The 21,431-nt window shown below is 43.5% G+C and overlaps 1 protein-coding gene across 1 annotated transcript in view; it reads right to left on the reverse strand.

Moving 5' to 3' along the window:
* The window catches only part of SORCS3 (sortilin related VPS10 domain containing receptor 3), a 962,887-nt gene that overhangs the window by 124,045 nt on the left and 817,411 nt on the right, over positions 1 to 21,431 (reverse strand). Inside the window, exons 17-18 of the mRNA XM_077455086.1 lie at positions 8,083 to 8,196; positions 4,751 to 4,922 (exon numbers count right to left, since the gene is read on the reverse strand). Of these exons, the coding sequence (XP_077311212.1) occupies positions 4,751 to 4,922; positions 8,083 to 8,196 (286 nt within the window). The remainder of the gene's footprint in view (positions 1 to 4,750; positions 4,923 to 8,082; positions 8,197 to 21,431) is intronic.

Genomic DNA, 21,431 nt, shown 5'->3' on the forward strand with positions numbered 1-21,431 from the left:
CAGTAGGATGGTTGGCTCTTGCCTATATAGTTTCCAATAAATTAGTGGGGTAGTTCAGCTCCACTTTTATAGGTTCCTGGTAAATCCCTGGGATTCACAAAGTTTGCAAAGCACGAAAGAATACATTGCAGGGCTGCCACCAGAAAAAAGAAACAACCTGTATTGTAGTGCATAGCCTTTGATCCTGGTCAACTGAGAAATAAGAGCCAATAATTTGAAGGAATGGATAACCCATCCCTCTTTAAAATAGTGGGGTCACAGCAGCTATTGTGATTGCTAGCTGAAGACACAGAATCGAATCACTGAACTGAAATGGAAGCTGTCAGTACACAGAGGATATATGACCTAGAGCAGGGGTCTCAAAACTTTCTAAACTTTCTAAACAAACTGTCCTTTAAACTTTTGGGGGCCAGACTGTAGCCAGTAACGATGCCCCATCATTTGTATCAGTGGGAGCAATATTGCCTCATCATTGATGTCGGTAGAAAGAATAGTGCCCTGCTGTTGATATCAGTGGGAGGAATATTGCCCCATCATTGGTGTCCATAGTTGAGGCCAGCCCTCAAAATATTCACTCGCCTGCTCACATTAGGCGAGTGGAAATAAGCTGAGGGCGAGTGTGAAGCTGCATCAGATTGGGGGGGGGGGGGGGGCAGATGCCACTGGTAAGCAGGGTTAAATGGGAGCTGATTCTCCTTCCTGTCTCCACCCCCTATAATTTTCTTAGCAGGGCCTGGCATACAGTGGACGTCTGCAAAAAATTTGATGAATTAGATGAGGTGGAGTTGGGTGAGGTGGGAGTGAGGTGGGAGTGGGGTGGGGGTTTGTGAGGGAGCTGCCAAAGTTTAATTTTCCTATTAACAAGCTGGTGATTGGTTGCTCGGACCACCTAGCAACCAACCAATCACCAGTTCGTTAATAGGAAAAGCTAACTCTGGCAGGTCCCACCCCCATGTCCAGTGCTGTGGTCCACTGTAAGTCTTTGTGCATCCTAAATCAGTGAAAGTGTCATTCGTTGGTTATAATTTTTTTAATGCTAAATTTAATATAGTATTAAAATATTTACTTAATAAGGCAGTAATGATGTGTACAGTGCCTATAGTAGCCAATCATATTTTATCCTTATTTTATTTATCACAGTCAGATCAATTAAATATGCTTTATGTTAATCTTGTTAAAGTTGTTGTTGTTAATATATATATTTTTTGTAACTTATTTCTCCATTAAACATTTAACAGTATAATTTCATTAGATAATTTTCAAGGGTGTGTTTAGAGGCGGGGCAGGGTAGGGGTTGGGTGGGGAAACTGGTGGCAAGTAACTCTTAAGGCCTGGCTAGTAGCTCAGGCCTTTAAATTTTGAGCCCTGGTTGGGGTCATTGGTAGGATTAGTGCCCTATTGTTGGTATCAGTGAACGGAATCATGTTGCTTTGTTGGTGTCAGTGGGAAGAATAGTGCCCTGGTGTTGAGAAGGAATAGTGCCCCATAGTTGGGCTCATTGGTAGGATTAGTGCCTATTGTTGGTATCAGTGAAAGTAAACATTTGTTGGTGTCAGTGGAAGAAAAGTGCCTCATATTGGTGGGAGAAATACTGTCCTAAGGGCCAGATAAAAGGGCTACCCCAGGCTGCAGTTTCAAGACCACTGACCTAGAGAAAGAGCTTTGACTTCACTGGTTGAATGCTTGTTCCAGATCAGTAGCTCACTAGTGAGTAAACAAAGATGAAATGGCAGTACTGGATCCTGCAACTTTAAAACAAGTCAACAATGGCAGTTCTCAAATTTCGACCCCCTAAAGTTCCCTCATAGCATCAAGTTTAAAAAGTACTGGTCTTTAAAATTATATTCCCAACCAACTAAATGTAAAGAACATTTTAATGAGCCAGCAAATAATACAAACTAGACAAGAATCTGCAAGTAATGACCCCTTCAACAAAATGAGAATGTAGCCCTCTCCATATCCAAGAAGTGCGTAATGTGTTGTTGAACAAGCCTTGAATACTGTATCTTCTGCATTTGGTATTTCTCATAATTATGTTTGTTTGATTTCTACACTCTGACTTTCACCTCAATTTCTTATTGTGTTCTTCCAGATTATTTGAATAACTGAAAAAAAAAAAAAACCAAAAACAGCACGACTGGTGATCGTGACAAATGCCTGAAAAGAAAATATTCTAGTAATGAAATGTAGAAACGTCACCTCTTCCGTAACCCCCAGCTTGTTTAAATAAACATGTAAATCTATTTAAGTATTTCTCTATACAAACAATGGAAAATACTATTTTGAATGTGTATTTTATCGCTAGCAAGGGAATATATAAAGAAGTTGGTAGTTTACAATGTCCAGATTTTTGGACTGTGGGCAACACCACACCTTTGTGGGGGCAAATACCTGGGGCAGTCAACCTCAACAATGGATCGATCAGAGGGAGACTGTCTTGACTGAAAAATGGCTGTTTACAGACAACCTGGCTAGACTGGAATGTGAAAGTAAGCCTGGTTAGAGAAAGAATAGCATGTGAACTAGACATGTATGGTTTGTTTCGTCTTGAATAACTATTCGGACAATTTTTTTCATTATTTGGAGACTCAGTTATATATATAGTAGAAATTTATTTTACAAATTTCCCCAGAATAACGACACAAAATTTGTCTGAATTTCCGAATATCTAATTGAAATTCGACTTGAATTTTACATCAAATTCCATTCGAATTTGAACTGTAAAGATATTGTTGAAATCAAAGCCTATGTGTGTCATTAGTGTACCGTTTTGAAATGTTGCTGTTTAAAGAGTCGTAATCATTTGATGAAGATTTTTCTTTTGTTTGTTCACTTTGCAAGTGTGAAATTGAGAAAAAGAAACCAGTAAAATATAAATATTTCAAATTTGTACTTGACATTATTTTTTTCTCAACTGACTAAAACCTCTGCACAGCATTGTACATAGTAAAATGTTGATAGTAAGATACTACTTTTATTAATTAGAACACTTCCCATAGTTTGAATAAATGTATTATTAATGCAAACAAGTTCAATGTGTATAAATAACAATCAGATGTTTGGTTACTCAGCTGCTACATTTGAATGGAAAAAAAAAAACACAAAATGTTTGATTCTATCGATTCGAAATCTATAGATTCGACCATTTCGCATCGAGAAAGAAACTGTAAATTTGAAGAAAATTAGAAAAATACATAGAACGAATTCCGAATACGAATCAATCAAATTTAACAAAACAAAATAACTAGATTAACGAATCTAAGCGAATCAAAACAAAACACATTTTTTTTTTTGTCATGCACATGTCTGATGTGAACAACTGCCTTGCTAAAGAGAATTCACCATGTGAAAGCTTGCCTAGATAGAGAGAGATTCTCATGTGAAAGATAGCCTGGTTAAAGAGAGACATCCATATACTACATGACCTGGCTACAGAGAGACTGTCATGTGAAATATATTGTGGCTAGAGAGAGACTGCCATATAAAAAATAGTTTGGCTAGAGAGAGAGACAGTCATGTGAAAGATAGCCTGCTTAGAGAGAGACTGTCATGTGAAATTTTGCCTGGCCAAAGAGAGACATCCATGTACTATATCAGTGTTTCTCAACCTTTTTTCAGTCAAGACACCCTTTAAAATTGTGGACAGTGTTAAGGCCCCCCATTCTAAAATGTAAAAAAACTATTATAATTTACATAATGTGGCAGCATCGGCACACGTAAGACACCCAACATTAGAGGTGACTTATTCTTCCAAACCTAATACACTTTTCCACACTAGTCCCGAATAGTATTCCAGTTTTTAACATCTCTCTCGGTCTCATTCCATCACTTAGCTAATGTAACTCCAGTATTGACACAGAGGGGGCAAAGAAAGGGCAAACAAGGATCCTGTGAAAGCGATAAACGCCCTTCTTATCAACACTGATGACATCACTGGTTGTTAGGACTCTGTTGGCTGGAATGTTGAAATGGTGCACAATAAAAACCTGTGGCTTTGTGTAACTAAAAGGAGGGCTCCACCTACTGGCTTGTATACATTTTTAAACAATTTTTATGCATATTGCCAAGGCACCCCTGAAGAAACCTCAAGGCACCCTAGAGCAGGACCACAATGTAGGAGCATTTGTGGGGGATCCTCAAACAGAAGGTGGATGAGCGCAAAGTCTCTAACATCCACCAGCTCTGTGATGTCGTCATGGAGGAGTGGAAGAGGACTCCAGTGGTAACCTGTGAAGCTCTGGTGAACTCCATGCCCAAGAGGGTTAAAGCTGGAAAAATATGGTGGCCACACAAAATATTGACACTTTGGGCCCAATTTGGACATTTTCTCTTAGGGGTATACTCACTTTTGTTGCTAGCGGTTTAGACATTAATGGCTGTGTGTTGAGTTATTTTGAGGGGACAGCAAATTTACACTGTTATACAAGCTGTACACTCACTACTTTACATTGCAGCAAAGTGTCATTTCTTCAGTGTTGTCACATGAAAAGATAGAGTAAAATATTTACAAAAATGTGAGGGATGTAGTCACTTTTGTGAGATACTGTATATAGCTGTTATAAACTGAAGGTTCAATTCGTTTTTTAAGTTTAAAAAGGAGAACGGGATCACCATTAACATATCAATTGAGTCATAAAGTTATACCCCAGCATACAAAAGCAACCACGACATCAGTGCTTGGAATTATCTGAATACAGTGACTTGCCATCTTTCCGGCACAACATGAAACAAGCTTTATTTTTGAGCTTACCTCCTCCAAGCTGACTAGAAACGTCACATTCTGGCCTTGGTGAACCCCCAACTTCCCATCACTTGTAGTGAGCTGGAGACCTTGTGGGGCTTTGCCTGAGCACTGCTGAGGCTTGGCTCTGTATTGTTCCCGCAACCCATCTGTGCAGTTGTTGGACACAATCCTGCGATACCTACAAACCAAAAGCACAGAACAAAACGTTTGTAGGAGATTGTGGCTCCCAACCAAGGTTGATGGAAAAAACACACTTGAGTTGATTGGTAAATTAAGTCTAAAGCCACAAGTTTTGCATAGAGTAGGGCAGTGATAGTGAACCTTGGCACCCAGATGTTTTGGAACTACATTTCCCATGATGCTCATGTACTATGCAATGTAGTTGAGCATCATGGGTAATTTAGTTCCAAAACATCTGGGGTTCCAATGTTCGCCCTTACTGGAGTAGGGCATAGATAAAAACCTTGAAAAGGTAGCTTTGCCACCTGTGTCCCATTGGGAAGATGTTTCTACATTTACTGTCCCAAAGACACAACAGAAAGTGACAGCTCAGTTGATTGCTTAAAAAAGCTGGATGCATCCCTACACAGAATATAACTATTATCATTTATAAGTACTAACACCAAAGATTGTTGATCCAGGGAATATATACCTAATGCCGCGTACACACAACCGGACTTTTCGACGGACTAGGTCCGACGGTCTTCCCGACGGACTTTCGGCAGAGGTCTGACGGACTTTCTGAACGAAACGGACTTGGACACACACGACCAGACTAAGTCAGTTCGAAAGTCCATTCATTTTAAACATGATGACGTAAATGGGACTAAACAATGAAGTTCAATAGCCAGTAGCCAATAGCTGCCTTTGCGTCGTATTTGGTCTGTCGGACTAGCACACAGATGAACGGTTTTCCCGGTTTTTAATCCGTCGGACTTGAGTCCATTGGATAGATTTGAAACATGTTTTATTTCTAGGTCCATCGGACTTTGGGGGAAAAAAAGGTCCGCTGGAGCCCACACAAGATCAAATTGTCTGACGGATTCCAGTCCGCCAGACCAAGTCTGTCGGAAAGTCTGATCGTGTGTACGCAGCATTAGGAGTTCAGGAATCATTTTTTCCCCTGTTGGAGGAAAATGGACAACGCTTTTAATGTTTTTTTTGCCTTCCTCTGGATCAGCTGTGGGTGTTGGACTCTGTACAGTGCCTTGAAAAAGTATTCATACCCCCATACCCCTTGTGGAACATTTCAAGGGGTATGAATACATTTTCAAGGGACTATGTATGCAGGTTTTCAAGTTATTTATTTCGTTTTTTTTTTTTTTATTGGTGAAACTTGAACATGTGTCTTTTTTTCCCAGCCTATGTAATTATTTATGTAGTTCTGGTACTCCTAACGAGTACACGCCATTTGTTAAATTTAGTTTTTGCCTAAAACTGTAATGGGTTTTGGGACTGGTTGTGCTAAATTTTACTTTGGCATCAGTTTGGCTGGGCTGTATAGAAGTTCTGACTGATCATAGGTGGGGTTGTACACCTGTGGGAGGTTTCAGAACGCAGTCTGGTTCGACGCATTGGGTACCAATCTCTGTCTCTGAACCAATCAGTGGGAGTTTGAATCACTGCGTAATTCGCAAAGGGGTACTTAAGGTGCCAAAGTCACATGGTTCGAGGTTCCGGTCCAGAAGTTTTTGCTGACTCTGTGGTCCTGGTCCTCCTGACCAGCCCCCGGGGGCCCTCATGGCCTGGGGTGCAGATCCATCCGTTTCCGAGCCTCAAAGCTGGCTAGTTTGAGGCACAGTAACTGGAAGGAGGATTCTAAGGTGTTCCGATGCCGTCTCGGATTTTGGAGAGGCCCAGCAACTCTACATGCGACCAGGGTAGGACTCTTCGGTGAAAGAGCCATGCACAAGGCTGGCTGCTCAGTAAGAGCCTGGAAGCTGAGCTGCCATAGACATTGATTGAATCCACAATTCTTACGGTATCTCTGGACTGGCTGAAAGATTCTGGTACAGTAAGAACAGTTCCTACCTCTACCCTTCCAGTTGTAACTAAGTTTCCAAGTTTTCAACCAAGTCTGCTTGAGAGACTTTGAATGCTAAAATTACCTGTTGGCTGCTAAACCCAGAACCTAAGGATTTATCCAACAGTTAAAGAGTCCAGTTGTGAGCGGCTGTTCCCTGGACTGTGTACATAGAGAAAGAATTTTATTGAAGTCAGGGGTTCCAAGCACCTGAGCTAAACTCTACCTTGATACCCTCTATTCCCAACTTAGAGACTGAGTTTGTTCAACCGTTTTATGCAAAATAAAAATCCTAACAAGGAATTCAGGTGTCGGTCTCTACAATTACTGGGTTATCAACCCAGACAAGGACAACGAGCTGGTAGAGGTAATCGGTAAGCCCAGGAAAATTTCAGCCGCTCCTTCAGGGGTAAGTGCTACATTTAAATCTTTCCAAACTCAGCCTCTGTTTTGGCTGACAACTCAAATTTTTGACATTTCCCATCACTTCATTGGTCAACGGTACAAACAGAGAAGGCAAATCACACAGTTTATTCTATCTCTTGTGAACTTATTGGTGAGATACCTGTGAGTTTCTGGGCTTGCACATCTGTTTTTCCCATTATGAGGGGTTCCCACCATCTTTTTGCTAAGTGTCCAAATCTGTACACTCACTGTGGCCCTTGTGAGCTTTTTTATTTTATATTAGGGAGAATGTATAATGAGAAGATGCCACCAAGACACCAAGTTAGGTGGTGGCACCCAAAACTCCCTGTTGGACAGGAACAGATTTGAAAATTATAGCAGGGAAATCTTGTTGTTAGATTATACCAGACACCAGACATAACAAAGTCAGGGGCTGATCCAGCTCACTAAGCTCTACCTGTAACTAATATATCATATTCCAGTTGAGTAAACTTTTAAGGATATTAAAGACAATCTATTCTGACTAAGATATCTGCTTCGCTTGACAGCAGTGATATACCCACGATAATACCCACCGTATCAGAAGTATACAAGTTAAGTGCTCTCCACCCTGCAACTTGTCATTTTAATTTGGTTCAAAAACAGAAAACATCTCTCTGGGGTGAATCTAAATTGTTTGTTTTCTTGTCATTTTGCTTTGGTTCTCACTTAAAAAAATATTTTAAAAGAAATGCAGCATAGAACTCCCAAAATGTGTTTATTTTGGTTTGATTGTCAGGGACTCGATGGGTCACCTAGAAGGTTTCAGAATGTCAGTTTGTACTTTTCTCTCTTGAGGTTTCCTAACTCACGTGAAGATTATTATAATGACCGATATGATTGGCATTTCCTGCCATGACTATGGCCTTACCCGCTGCTCTTCAGAAAGCTCTGACCCTGGCTGCAGTCTTTGGAAATGGAAGTTGGGTTAAACCAAAACGCCGGCGTGCACTGGTTCTTCCCTTGCCTCTCATAGCCATAGTCACTGAAAGACAAAAATAAGCAAGACATTTTTTTAAAAAAATATTAAACATTTCACAGCTGTCAAGTGTCCGATACCTCATTTAAAAATGTGCACCAGAGGCCTGCGATGTCACCACATTCCCGACTACCCTATCCTCTCCTCCTCCACCACAGCCAGATTCTCCCCTTCCCCTGCCACATTCCCATTACCCCCTCTCCACCACATCCACATTTGCCACCCCATTCATCACAGTCACTCCCACCTTCTCCACCAAATCCACCCCCCCCCCTCAACAACAGCCGTATTTTCTCCCATCACGTTCACCTTTGTCACACATCACAGCAACATTCTCCCCTTTCCATAACATTTACATTTACCCCTTTACCCCCATCATAACCCCCCCCCCTTTCCACCACATCCACATTTTCTCCCCTACCCCACCACATTCACATTCTCCCCCATTTCCACCATATCCACACCCCCTCTCCCCACTAAACCACATTCACATTCTAAATTCCTCTCCACTACATCCAGATAACCCCCCTTTCCACCACGGCCACATTCTCCTCCCTTTCCACCACATTCATATCCCATATCCACTCCACAACCACCTGCATATTCTCCTCTTTTCAAATCCCCCCCCCCCCCCCCCAACACATCACCCATAGCCATCACTTCATAGTCACATCCACATTCTCCTCCCTCCCCACCACATCCTCATTCTATCCTCCTCCACCACATCCACATTTTCCCCATCCCCAACACATCCACATTTTCACCATCCCCACCACGTATACATTTTCCCCATCACCACCACATGCACATTTTCTCCATCCCCACCACATACACATTCTACTCTCTTCCCACCATATTCACATCACCTTTCTTCTCTTCCCCACCATACCCACATTCTTATATCCATCCCCCCCACCACCACCACATCACATTCTATCCTCCTCCTCCACCACATCTTCCCCATCCCCACCACATCCACATTCTCCTCTCTTCCCACCACATCCCCTTTCTTCTCTTCCCTGTCATATCCACATCCCCCCCCCCACCAACACCCCCGTCCCGTACATAATTACACCCCTCCCCACCAGGGCCGGACTTACCATTGGGCATGACTGGGCTCAAGCCCATGGGCCCTGCCCAATAGGGTGCCCCGTGGGCCCTGTCGAAATACATAGCTGAGTGTACTCGGTTCCGCTCTGCTCACAGTCACGCCCAGTCCCGCCCTATGATGGACATAAAACAGGGACTGGGCATGACTGTGAGCCGAGCCGAGTACACTCGGCTACTCTTGGCTCCACTTGGGACTGCGAGAGGACCCTGAGCCGCCGAGAGGACCCGAGAGCCGTGCCATTTTTAAACTTCAAGACTGCAATGACAAGGCTGCAAATGACAAGGCTGCACTGACAAGGCTGCAATGACACTGACAAGGCTGCAATGACACTGGACAAGGCTGCAATGACACTGGACAAGGCTGCAGATGGATGGGCAAGGCTGCAGATGGACACTGATAAGGCTGCAATGATGGGCATTTAAATGCAATTTTTTTCCTTAAACTTCCCTCCTAAACTTGGGATGCGTGTTATACGCCGATAAATATGGTAATGTATAAAAGGTAGGGCCCGAAAGTGACTCAAGCCCAGGGGCCCCCGCCACCCTAAGTCCTGCCCTGCTCCCCACTATGTCTATATTCTCCTCTCCCAGATCAAATCCTTTTTCTCTCACCACATTACCATATCCCCACCATATCATCCACCTCCATTCCCACCATATCCACATTCTCTCCTCCCCAACCTCATCCACATTATCCTTCCTCCCCATCACACCCACATTTCCCCCCATCCCTACCATATGCACACCCCTTCCCTCATCATATTTACAGCCCCCCCCCATCCCCTACCACATCCACATTCTTCTCCATCCCTACCACATCCACACCTCCCCCATCACATTCACAGTCTACCCTCCCCTACCACATCCACATTCTCATTCCTCCCCACCACATCCACATTCTCCTCCCTCCCCACCGCATCCTCATTCTCCTTCCTCCTCTACCACATACACATTATCATTCTTCCCCACCACATCCACATTCTCCTCCATCTCTGTAACATCCTCCTTCATCCCTACCACATCCACACTCTTCATCCCTCCCCACCACATTCACATCCACCCTTCCCTCAGCCACATTCTTTTCTTCCCCACCATACCCACATTCTCATGTTTCCCCACCACCAACTCATTCCACATTCTCCTTCCTTACCACTATAGCAACATTCTCCCCTCCCCAATTGCATATTTTTTTCTCCCTTCCCCCACTACATTTTACCACTCCTCCCCACCACATCCAGATTTCTTTTCCGCCTCCCAACCACATCCACATTCTTTTTTCTCCCTCCCTACCACACCCACACTCTTCTCTACCGCTTCCACATTCCCCCTTGACAGCCATAAAAAAACAAAACAACAACATTCTCCCCTCCTACACCACATTTACATTCCCTCCTTCCCACCACATACACATTCCTCTCCCCCCACCACATCCACATTCTCCTCCCTCCCCATTACATCCACATTTTTCTACTCTTCCCACCACATCCATATTTATCGGTCTATCTTGGGATTGATAAAGGAAGCCCTAAAACCCCTTTAGGAGTCATGTAAAGCACATTGCACACTTCAAACCACCAAAAAACCCTTAACCACTTAAAGATCAGGCCTTTTTCTGGCACCTTTTTTTTTAAATTAGAACTCCCAAACATTATATATATTTAGCAGAGGCCCTAGTGAATAAACGTGTGGCTTTTATTTCACACAGTATTTGTGCAGCGATCTTTAAATCGCAATTTAAAAAAAAAAAATACACTTTAAGGAATATTAATGCACCTAAACAATATAATAAAAAATGTGTCAAATATAAATGATGGCGTTACGCCAAGTAAATAGATACCTAGCATGTCATGCTTTAAAATTGCGCACACTCGTGGAATGGCGACAAACGTCATAGACGACACTTTAAAAGCCTTTACAGTTTATCAGTTTAGAATAACAGAGGAAGTCTGGTGTTAGAATTATTGCTCTCGCTCTGACGTTCATGGCAATAACCACATGTGTTTAGGGATTAGTGCAGGACTAATGCAAGCGTTTGCCTTTGTGTGCGAGTGTCGGGGGATGGAGGTTATTTAAAAAAATATTAAATATTTTTTTTTACACTGTTTCTTTACATTTCTTTATTTTTTTTATTTTTGAATATCCCATTAATTGCTGTTACAAGGAATATAAGCATCTCTTATAACAGCAATAGGCAGTGACAGGTAGTCTTGGAGAGATCTGGAGAGACCCCAGGCCTCTCTTCTGCTCTAATAGTATCTGATAAGCAAGATTGGTGTGTTCAGCTGCTTTACTCATTTAAAAATGGTGCCGCTTATATCCGAGAAACTGGAAGTGACATCATTTTCTGGTTCCTGTACCACTGAGATCATCGGTGACCTTGTGGTTCTCCACGATCTCTGTGGTAAGCCGACAGGTTCGCCAGCTTTCATTCCAGGCTTACCACCAAAGAGGCACCTGGGAGGGGGGGGGGGGTGAAACCCCTCCCGCCACCTGTAAAATTAATACATGGTCTGCAAGCATCATCCCAGTACAACCATATAAAGCCAAATGATAGTGATGCACCGAAATTTTGCTGCTAAAAATTTAATTATCGCCCGAAAATAGGTTTTCAGCCTTGTTCTGAAATAAGAAAAAAGGTGCTGATAATGGCTGCCGAAAATGTACGCGTTTTTGCCGTGCTTAAGATGTGTTTTTAATAGTTCATGTGACTCAAAAAATGCATCAAAAACGCAACAAGGGTACATTTTTTATGCATTCTTGCTGCGTTTTCAATGCATTTCAATGGAAAGGTGCATTTTTGGTGCGTTTTCTTTAACTGACCAAATATGCACCAAAAATGCAGTAAGCCGGATTTTTAACACTGCTTCAAAGGTGCTGATAATGGGCAAAAATAAATTCATTAATTTTAATTCATAATAATTAAAAAGTCGAATATAATACTGTACAATCCTTTATAAAAATATATATATTTTTTAAAAACCATCAATATCCAGAATTTTCGGTATTGGTTTCAGAACCGGAATTTTCATTTCGGTGCACCTCTACCAACTGATGTACATGTACGTGATTTGGGGTTAAGTGGTTAATTTCACCTTCCGGATTGACTCCAATGCATTTCACCAAGATGGAGCAAGTTCAACATAATCCACGAATTGTGGAATTGATATTTTTGGGATATCAATACTCTCAATTTCCTCTTTCCATTCTTAAGTTCTGTCCTCACCTCAATCAATTCTGTCCGAAACTATAAATAAAATCTGTTGACTAGAGATACATTTTAGTCTTTGGACTTGCGTCTAATTTAAAACAAAGGCATTGGGGCAGAGATTCCAGAAGTGTTTTCGGTTAAATACACATTTAAAAAGCATTAATGTACATGAGATCATCCTTAAGGGGGAGATAGAAATGGTGTTTTTAATTTTGCAAAATATTAATGTGAGTCTTTGTACAGTTAGCGAACATTTTCTTAATTACTGCGTCGCCCATAGGCACGTTTTATGATGAGAGGCTAAGCAAGCATTGAGTGTAATTTTAATAAATGTAAGAAAAAGAGTTGAATTCAAGTATCTCACACTCATCTTTGGCTTGTCGTAGCTTCAAAATCCTCCCTATAATACTTGACAATAAAGATGATATTTTGCTTTCCATGATTTATCTTCTCCACCTTTATGGACATGCTAAATGTATATTTTTTTCCTTTGTGTTTTTATTACATACTTTATTTTAGATCCAGTGACATTATCACATGATCCCTTTGCTTCTATATTCAAATGCAGGCAGATCAGGATTGGTGGGAGGCAGAAGCGTTGCTAGGTCTACAAAGGATCTGGGGCTAGAGCCCATAGCAGCGTAGTAAAGAAAGTCATACACTTGGGTGGCCATACCCATGTATATAATATATGTGTGTGTGTGTATATCCCCAGAGAGCCCCCCTTACATAAGGGTCCCTAGAGGGCCCCCCCTTACATTAGGGTCTCCAGAGAGCCTTCCCCTTAAATCAGGGTCCCCAGAGAGCCTCTCCCTTAAATCAGGGTCCCCAGAGAGCCTTCCTCAAAATCAAGGTCCTCAGAGAGCCTCCCCCAAAATCAAGGTCCTCAGAGAGCCCCCCCCCCTGCATCAGGGTACCCAGAGAGCCCCCCACTTACATCAGGGTCCCCAGAGAACCTTCCCTCCCCTTGGGGACCCCTGCAGAGACTCGAGGCTATGGGGCCGAGATTCGGATTTCCACCCCCTAGCGATGCCACTGGGGTTAGGGGTTGGCAGGGTGCTGTACTGAAAACTTCACACCATTCTGCCACCATTAGTATTCCTCTCTAGAGTCCTCAGAATCCCCACCCCCCAGATGTATAAGTAAGGCCTACATAGTAGCCATATCCTTTCATAAAAAAATAAAAAAAAGAATTGTAACCTACACTGTAAATAAAGACACCCAAATCTTTGAAAAGTTCTTTATTAACCACCTCCCGCCCACCATATAAATAAATGATGGCTGCAGGGTTATTCCACTGTTCTGGGGTGGCGTTATATGATGTCGCCCCTGCTCTCACTGTGCTTGCGCACCCCCAGGACCCGGCTCTTTACCCATATGTTTAGATGTGTCCAATCACATGTAAACAAGGAAATGATGGTTATCGGCTTTCCTCTTCTGACGCTGAAAATGTGTGAGGTGAGGAGAGACAGTCAGCTGCATTTCCTCACTGGGGAAATCTGTACAAATAATCAGTGCCCTGATTATCAGTGCAGCCCCAACAGTGCCAATCAGTGATGCCAGCCAGTACCCATCAGTGTTACCAATCAGTGCTGGCTATCTGTTCCACCTGCCAGTGCCCAACAGTGCTGCCTATCAGTGCTCATCAGTGCTGCCTATCAGTGCCGCCTATCAGTGCCCATTGGTTCTGGATATTATTGCCACTTCATCAGTGCCACCTCATTAGTGCCTATCAGTGCAGCTTATCAGTGCCCATCAGTGCAAACTCATCAGTGCACATCAGTGAAGGAGAAAAATTACTTATTTACAAAATTTTCTACCAGAAACTAAGAAAAACTAATTTTTTTTCAAAATTGTCAGGCTTTGTTTTGCTTTTTTAGCCATTGGCGATTACATACCACCAAAAGAAAGCACTATAAAAATGTCATATGAGTACATGAGTTGCATGACCGCGCAATTGTCCCTGAAAGTGCGGCAGCGATGAAAGCTGAAAACTGGCCTGGGCAGGAAGTCGGTAAAAGTGCTGGTATTGACGTGGTTAAAAAAATAAAATTCCCTTTTTTTTTTTTATAAAACCATTCTCAATCACGATGCCTACCACCTGCCAAGTTTAAAATGAGCAATGCACGTGACAAATACAGCCTTACTCGCCAAACGGCAGCTCCCCAAGCTATAATTAGTATTATCAAGGAAAAGGTGGCGGATAGTAATGACATCATTGTTCAGATACTGTATGACCAGTGACCATATCTGAGCAGTGATGTCACTGTTATAATCACCCTTTTGATGAGGTGGCCCAGGATTACCAGCTATTGTATCGGGCCTGAGGCTGATCTGAAGTCCTAGAGTGGAACTTGATTCAAAAGGGGAAGTCCTACTTGTTTGCATTGCCCCCACCCACCCCCCCGCCACATTTGGCACCTTTTGGGGGTGAGGGGGAAATGGGTACCTGGCTTTAACAGGTGCCAGCTCCCACTTTCAATCATATCGCAATCTGTGCAGAAAGTCAGCCACCCCCCCCCCCCCCCCCCTGCGGCCTTCTGAGACACAATGCAGGTCCCAGAAAACTGCGGGAGCACTCATAAAGCACAGCGCGGCTTGCATATGCACAGCAGAAAACTGGAAGGCTTCACATCGTCGGTTTCCCTTACCTAAGGTATTGATGCCTGCACCGGAAGCAGATTGAAGAATCTGCTCAGGTGAGGACATCGCTGGATCCCTGGACAGATACAGTGCCTTGAAAAAGTATTCATACCCCTTGGCATTTTCCACATTTTGTCATGTTACAACCAATAACATATATGCATGTTATTGGGATTTTATGTCATAGATCAACACAAAGTGATTAATTGTGAATAATTATAATAATTGTGAATAATTGTGAAGTGGGAAGAAAACGATAAATGGTGGCATGCATTTGTATTCAGCTCTCCTGAGTCAATACTTTGTAGAACCTCCTTTCACTGTAATTACAGCTGCAAGTCTTTTTGTCAAAGTCTCTACCAACTTTGCATATCTAGAGAGTGACATCTTTGCCCATTCTTCTTTGCAAAATAGCTCAAGCTCTGTCAGATTGGATGAAGAGCATCTGTGAATGGCAATTTTCAAGTCTTGCCACCAGGGGCATCGCTAGGGGGTGGCTATTGGGGCTATAGCCCTGAATCTGGGGCCCATAGCCCCAAGTCTCTTGCTGCAGGGTCCCTGCCTAACCAGCGGGTCGTGGCCACAGCTGCTGCGGTGGGTGGGCTGGCTGCATGAGACAGGCGGAGGAGATGAGAGAAGTGATTGGGCAGACAAGCAGAGATGACATCTCTCTCTGCTCGCTCCTCATCAATGCTCTTCACAGCTGGGCCTCTTCATTGTGGGAGCAAGGTGTGGTGGGGAACAGAGAGATGACATCATCTCTCACTGCCTGCTACACATCAGCGCTCTTCCGCCCTCACAGTGCGGTGGAGTGCAGGTCTTGTGCTTCCTGTCATCGGTGGAGCTCTACTTTTCAGCCAGACCCCCTTGCTTCAATGTTAGAGGTGCGGTGGGGATCAGCGAGATGACATCATCTCTTACTGCCTGCCCCGCATCACCGCTCTCCTGCCCTCACTAAATGGATCAGTGGTGCCAGCAATGCAGCGTCAATGCACATGTGGTGGAACTGACTGGCATGGCAAGTGACAATCCACATCAGTTGGCAAGTGACAACCCACATCTGGTGGCCGGTGACATGGTAATCTGCAAATGGTGGCCAGAGATGTGGCAAGTGACAATCTGAAAGTGGTGGCAGGTGATGTGGCAAGTGAAAATCTGCAAATGGTGGCAGGTGATGTGGCAAGTGACAATCCACATCGGCTGCCAGATGAAAGTGGCAAGCGACAATCCACATCTGGGTGGAAGGTGACGTGGCAAGTGACACGCTGCATCTGGTGGCAGGAGATAGGGCATGCCCAGGGCTCCCACTGATTCTGCATTATGGCGAGTTGAACCACTTCAATATATATTAGAATGTAACAATAGAAACAATGCGCTTCAATCATCCGGACACCATATCAACCATGGTGCCATGATGACTGAAGCACCAACACCAGCCATTGCCCGTAAAATATGGCTTACCATCGGCGTAATACCCCCCTCCCCCCCACGGCCCTGCAAAAAGGTTGGTGACCGCTGCTATGGGCTCTAGCCCCAGATATTTTGCAGACCTAGCAACGCCCCTGCTTGCCACATATTCTCAATTGGATTTAGGTCTGGACTTTGAATGGGCCATTCTAACACATGAATATGCTTTGATCTAAATCATTCCATTGTAGCTCTGGCTGTATGTTTAGGGTTGTTGTCCTGCTGGAAGGTGAACCTCTGCTCCAGTCTTCACAGTAGGAATGGCATGTTCAGGGTGATGTACAGTATTAGTTTTCTGCCACACATAGCATTTTGCTTTTAGATTAAAAAGTAAAATTTTGGTCTCAGTTGACCAGAGCACCTTTTTCCACATATTTTTCTGTGTCCCCCACATGGCTTCTCACAAACTGCAAACAAGACTTCTTATGGCTTTCTTTTAACAATGGCTTTCTTCTTGCCAATGTTCCATAAAGGCCAGATTTGTGGAGTGCACGACTAATAGTTGTCCTGTGAACAGATTCTCCCACCTGAGCTATGGATCTCTGCAACTCCTCCAGAGTTTCCATGGGCCTCTTGGCTGCTTCTCTGATTAATGTTCTCCTTGCCCGGCCTGTCAGTTTAGGTGGATAGCCATGTCTTGGCAGGTTTGCATTTGTGCCATTCTCTTTCCATTTTTAGATGATGGATTGAACAGTGCTCCATTCTAAGCTTGGGATATTTTTTTATAACCTAACCCTGCTTTAAACTTCTCCACAACTTTATCCCTGACTTGTCTGGTGTGTTCCTTGGCCTTCATGATGCTGTTTGTTCACTAAGGTTCTCTAACAAACATCTGAGGGGTTCACAGAACAGCTGTATTCATACTGAGATTAAATTACACACAGGTGGACTCTAATTACTTATTAGGTGACTTCTGAAGGCAATTGGTTCCACTAGATTTTAGTTAGGGGTATCAGAGTAAAGAGGGCAGAATACAAATGCACGCCACACTTTTCCTATATTTATTTGTAAAAAAAATTGAAAACCATTTATCATTTTCCTTCCACTTTACAATTATGTGCCACTTTGTGTTGATCTAGCTCATAAAATCCCAATAAAATACATTTACGTTTTTTGGTTGTAACATGATTTGGAAAATGTCAAGGGGTATGAATACTTTTTCAAGGCACCGTAAGTGTCCTTATACTGTATTAAAAGTCAGCAGCTACAGTATTTATAGCTGCTGACCTTTAATTTATTGGGAGGAGAGAGGAGCTACTCTTTAAGTGCATGCACTGGGCCTTATTTGAACGTGTGAAATGCATGCACCGGGGCTGATCCTAAGTCTGAAATGCATGTGCTGGGCTGGTCTGAAGTGCATATATTGGAGCTAATCTAATGTTTGAAGTGCATGCATTGGGGTTGATCTGAGGTCTGAATTGCATGCACTGGGAAAAATCTTATGTAAAAAGTGCCGGAGCTGACATTTGGTTAAAAGTGCAGACAATGGGATTGATCTGAGGTCTGTAGTGCATGCATTGGGGCTGGTCTGAAGTTGGGGATAATCTTAGGTATAAACTGTATGCATTAGGATTTATCTTGAGGTATGAATTCCATGCATTTAGACTTATTTTAGGTTTACAATGCATGCATTGGAGCTGATCAGAGGTCTAAAGTGTATGCATTGGGGCTGCCCTGAGGTCCACCACACATGCACTGAAGCTGATCTAAAGTCTTACATGCGTGCAATGAGATTGAACTGAGATCTGAAGGGAATGCATTGGTGATGTTTTTAGGTCTGAAGTGCATGCATTAAGACTGATCTGAGGTCCTACATGCATGCATTGAGACAGATCTGAGATCTGAAGAGCATGCAGTGGTTATGATTTGAGGTCTAAAGTGCATGCACTGGGGCGGATCTGAGATTTGAAGTGCATGCATTGGGGCAGATCAGAGATTTGAAGTGCATGCACTGAGGGATCTGAGATCTGAAATGCATGCATTGGAGCTGATATGAGGTTTGAAGTGCATGTATCGGGGCTGATCTGAGATCGGAAGTGCATGCATTGGGGTGGATCTGCGATCTGAAGTGCATGCATTGGGGCTGATCTGAGGTCTGACTTGCATGCATTGGGGCTGTTCTGAGATCTGAAGTGCATGCGTTGGGGCTGATCTGAGGTCTGAAGTGCATGCATTGGGGCTAATCTGAGGTCTTACGTGCATGCATTGGGGCTGATGAGGTCTTATGTGCATGCATTGGGGCTAATCTGAGGTCTTACGTGCATGCATTGGGGCTGATGAGGTCTTACGTGCATGCATTGAGACTGATCTGAGATCTGAAGTACATGCATTGGTCATGATCTGATGTCTAAAATGCATGCACTGGGGCTGATCTGAGGTCTGAAGTGCATGCATTGGGGCAGATCTGAGATCTGAAGTGCATGCATTGGGGCGGATCTGAAGTGCATGCATTGGGGCGGATCTGAAGTGCATGCATTGGGGCGGATCTGAAGTGCATGCATTGGGGCGGATCTGAAGTGCATGCATTGGGGCGGATCTGAAATGCATGAATTGGGGCGGATCTGAGATCTGAAGTGCATGCATTGGGGCGGATCTGAGATCTAAAGTGCATGCATTGGGGCTGGTCTGAGGTGAAATGCATGCATTGGGGCTGATCTGAGGTCTAAAGTGCATGCATTGGGGCTGATCTGAGGTGAAATGCATGCATTGGGGCTGATCATGTTTTCTGTGCACACCAGTTAAAAAAGTGAAATATCCGCACCACGCTAAGGCTTGATTCACACCCATGCACCTTTTGTGCTTTTTGCATTTTGCAGATTTGCTCTACAGAACGTATTCCATAGGAAACCATGGTAAATGGACTGTAGTGCAAATCTGCAAAATGCATAAAGCACTAAAAATGCATAGGTGTGAATCAGGCCTAAAGAGTAATAAATGTGCATATACAAAAAATAATTGTGGGTGATATGATTGTTATTATTGTGTGCACACCAATTAATCCGTTTCTGCACTCATAGTTGTACTGTTAAAGTGGTTGTAAACCCTCCCTCACAACTTTGTCCCATGTAAATCAGCATAAAAACCCTAATGAACACTGCTTGTAGATACCTCCTTACTTACTTAGTATTGTTGTAATCCTTGTTGTTCTGTAGAATGAAGTCACTGAGCATGTCCAGATCTCCCCTGATTTAAGGCACACTCTCTGTGTGCTTATCTATCTGTTATCAGGACTTCCTAAGGCACAACACTGAACTCTGCTAATCCCTCAGAGCTTCCTCCTATACACCATGTGACATGACATACAGTCTAAACGTGGCCATTACTGCAGTCTTATCAGCTGAAGCTGATAAGTCTGACAAAGGGAAACATTCGACATTGGCACAAGTAAATACTATGAAATAAACAAGTAAGCTATGAACAGGAAAGCAGGGTTGCCATAGAAACGTTGGACTGAGAAGGAGGCTTGGTTAACAGTACAGGAAGTGCTCAATGTAAGGGCGGAAATACACTTCACTGTGGACTCAGAAAACAATACTTAAGATGGCGCTGCCTAACCCCTGGAAACATGTTTTTTTTAAAGTTTCTTTAAACAGTAAGTAATATGTGATTTGGGCTGAATTACAGTGGCTATAGTCTGATAATGACTTATTATAATGGACTAAATGAAAAGAAGCATCAGAGTGGGAGAGTTTACTTCCTCTTTAAGGAAAAGTTAAACTCTTTAGTCATACAAATATTTTAATTAACAAATTTAACTTGCAATTAGCCATACGGCTATAATGGCATAAACTGAAGACATGAAGCGATAAATGCTATGATGGGATATGTTTGCCTGAAAAGCCGGTTGTCTTATGCTCGTGAACATGATACTTAATGTGGAAAAGGTTGCTGACCCTACTTTATATGATGGTTCTCAGTTTCTATAAGTGTTCTCTTGGCAACACTAATAAATACATTCATATGTACAAGGTGTACAAGGACCATTTATATATTTAGATACAGTACTGTTGAGCAAGGACATCTCTACATATTTACTGTATTCCCTCTAAAGAATAAGGCTACTATGAAGCCTTTTATTGTTGCTTACTATCTTGGCAATTGAAATAAACTAGGAGGTCATAGAAAATGCCCAATACATTGCTGCACAATGTCTTATGCCGCGTACACACGATCAAACAATCCGGTGGAAAAGTCCAGCGGACAATCCCCCCGTGTGTAGGCTCTGGCGGACTTTTTTTTACCCAAAAGTCTGGCGGACTTAGAAAGTAGTTTTGCACTCCAATCTTTCCGCCGGACTCGCATTTCGGCGGACAATCCGGCCTTGTGTGTGCCAGTCCGCTGTACTTTTGAAATGAACGGACTTTTCCCGCCCGGAGAAAAGTCCGCTCATTTTGAGCGTGTCTCCAGGTAGCCGGGGCCCGCGAAGGAGGCGTCGCTGGCCGCGTCACCTGGTATGAACTTAAAGGGGAATCCCTACGCCGAAAAAAAAACGGCGTGGGGTCCCCCCTAGGTCCACATCAGACCCTTGTCCGAGCACGCTACCCGGCCGGCCAGGAAAGGGGGTGGGGATGAGCGAGCGCCCCCACCCCCCTCCTGAGCCATACTAGGCCGCGTGGCCCCCCCACCCCAAAGCACCTTGTCCCCATGTTGATGAGGACAAGGGCCTCTTCACAACAACCCTGGCCGTTGGTTGTCGGGGTCTGCGGGCGGGGGGCTTATCGGAATCCGGGAGCCCCCTTTAATAAGGGGGCCCCCGGATACCGGCCCCCCACCCTATGTAAATGAGTATGGGGTACAATGTACCCCTACCCAT

The sequence above is a fragment of the Lithobates pipiens genome, unplaced genomic scaffold, assembly GCF_037356315.1.
Source record: "Lithobates pipiens isolate NorthernLeopardFrog02 unplaced genomic scaffold, aLitPip1_a1.2 Scaffold_25, whole genome shotgun sequence".
Lineage (NCBI taxonomy): Eukaryota > Metazoa > Chordata > Amphibia > Anura > Ranidae > Lithobates > Lithobates pipiens.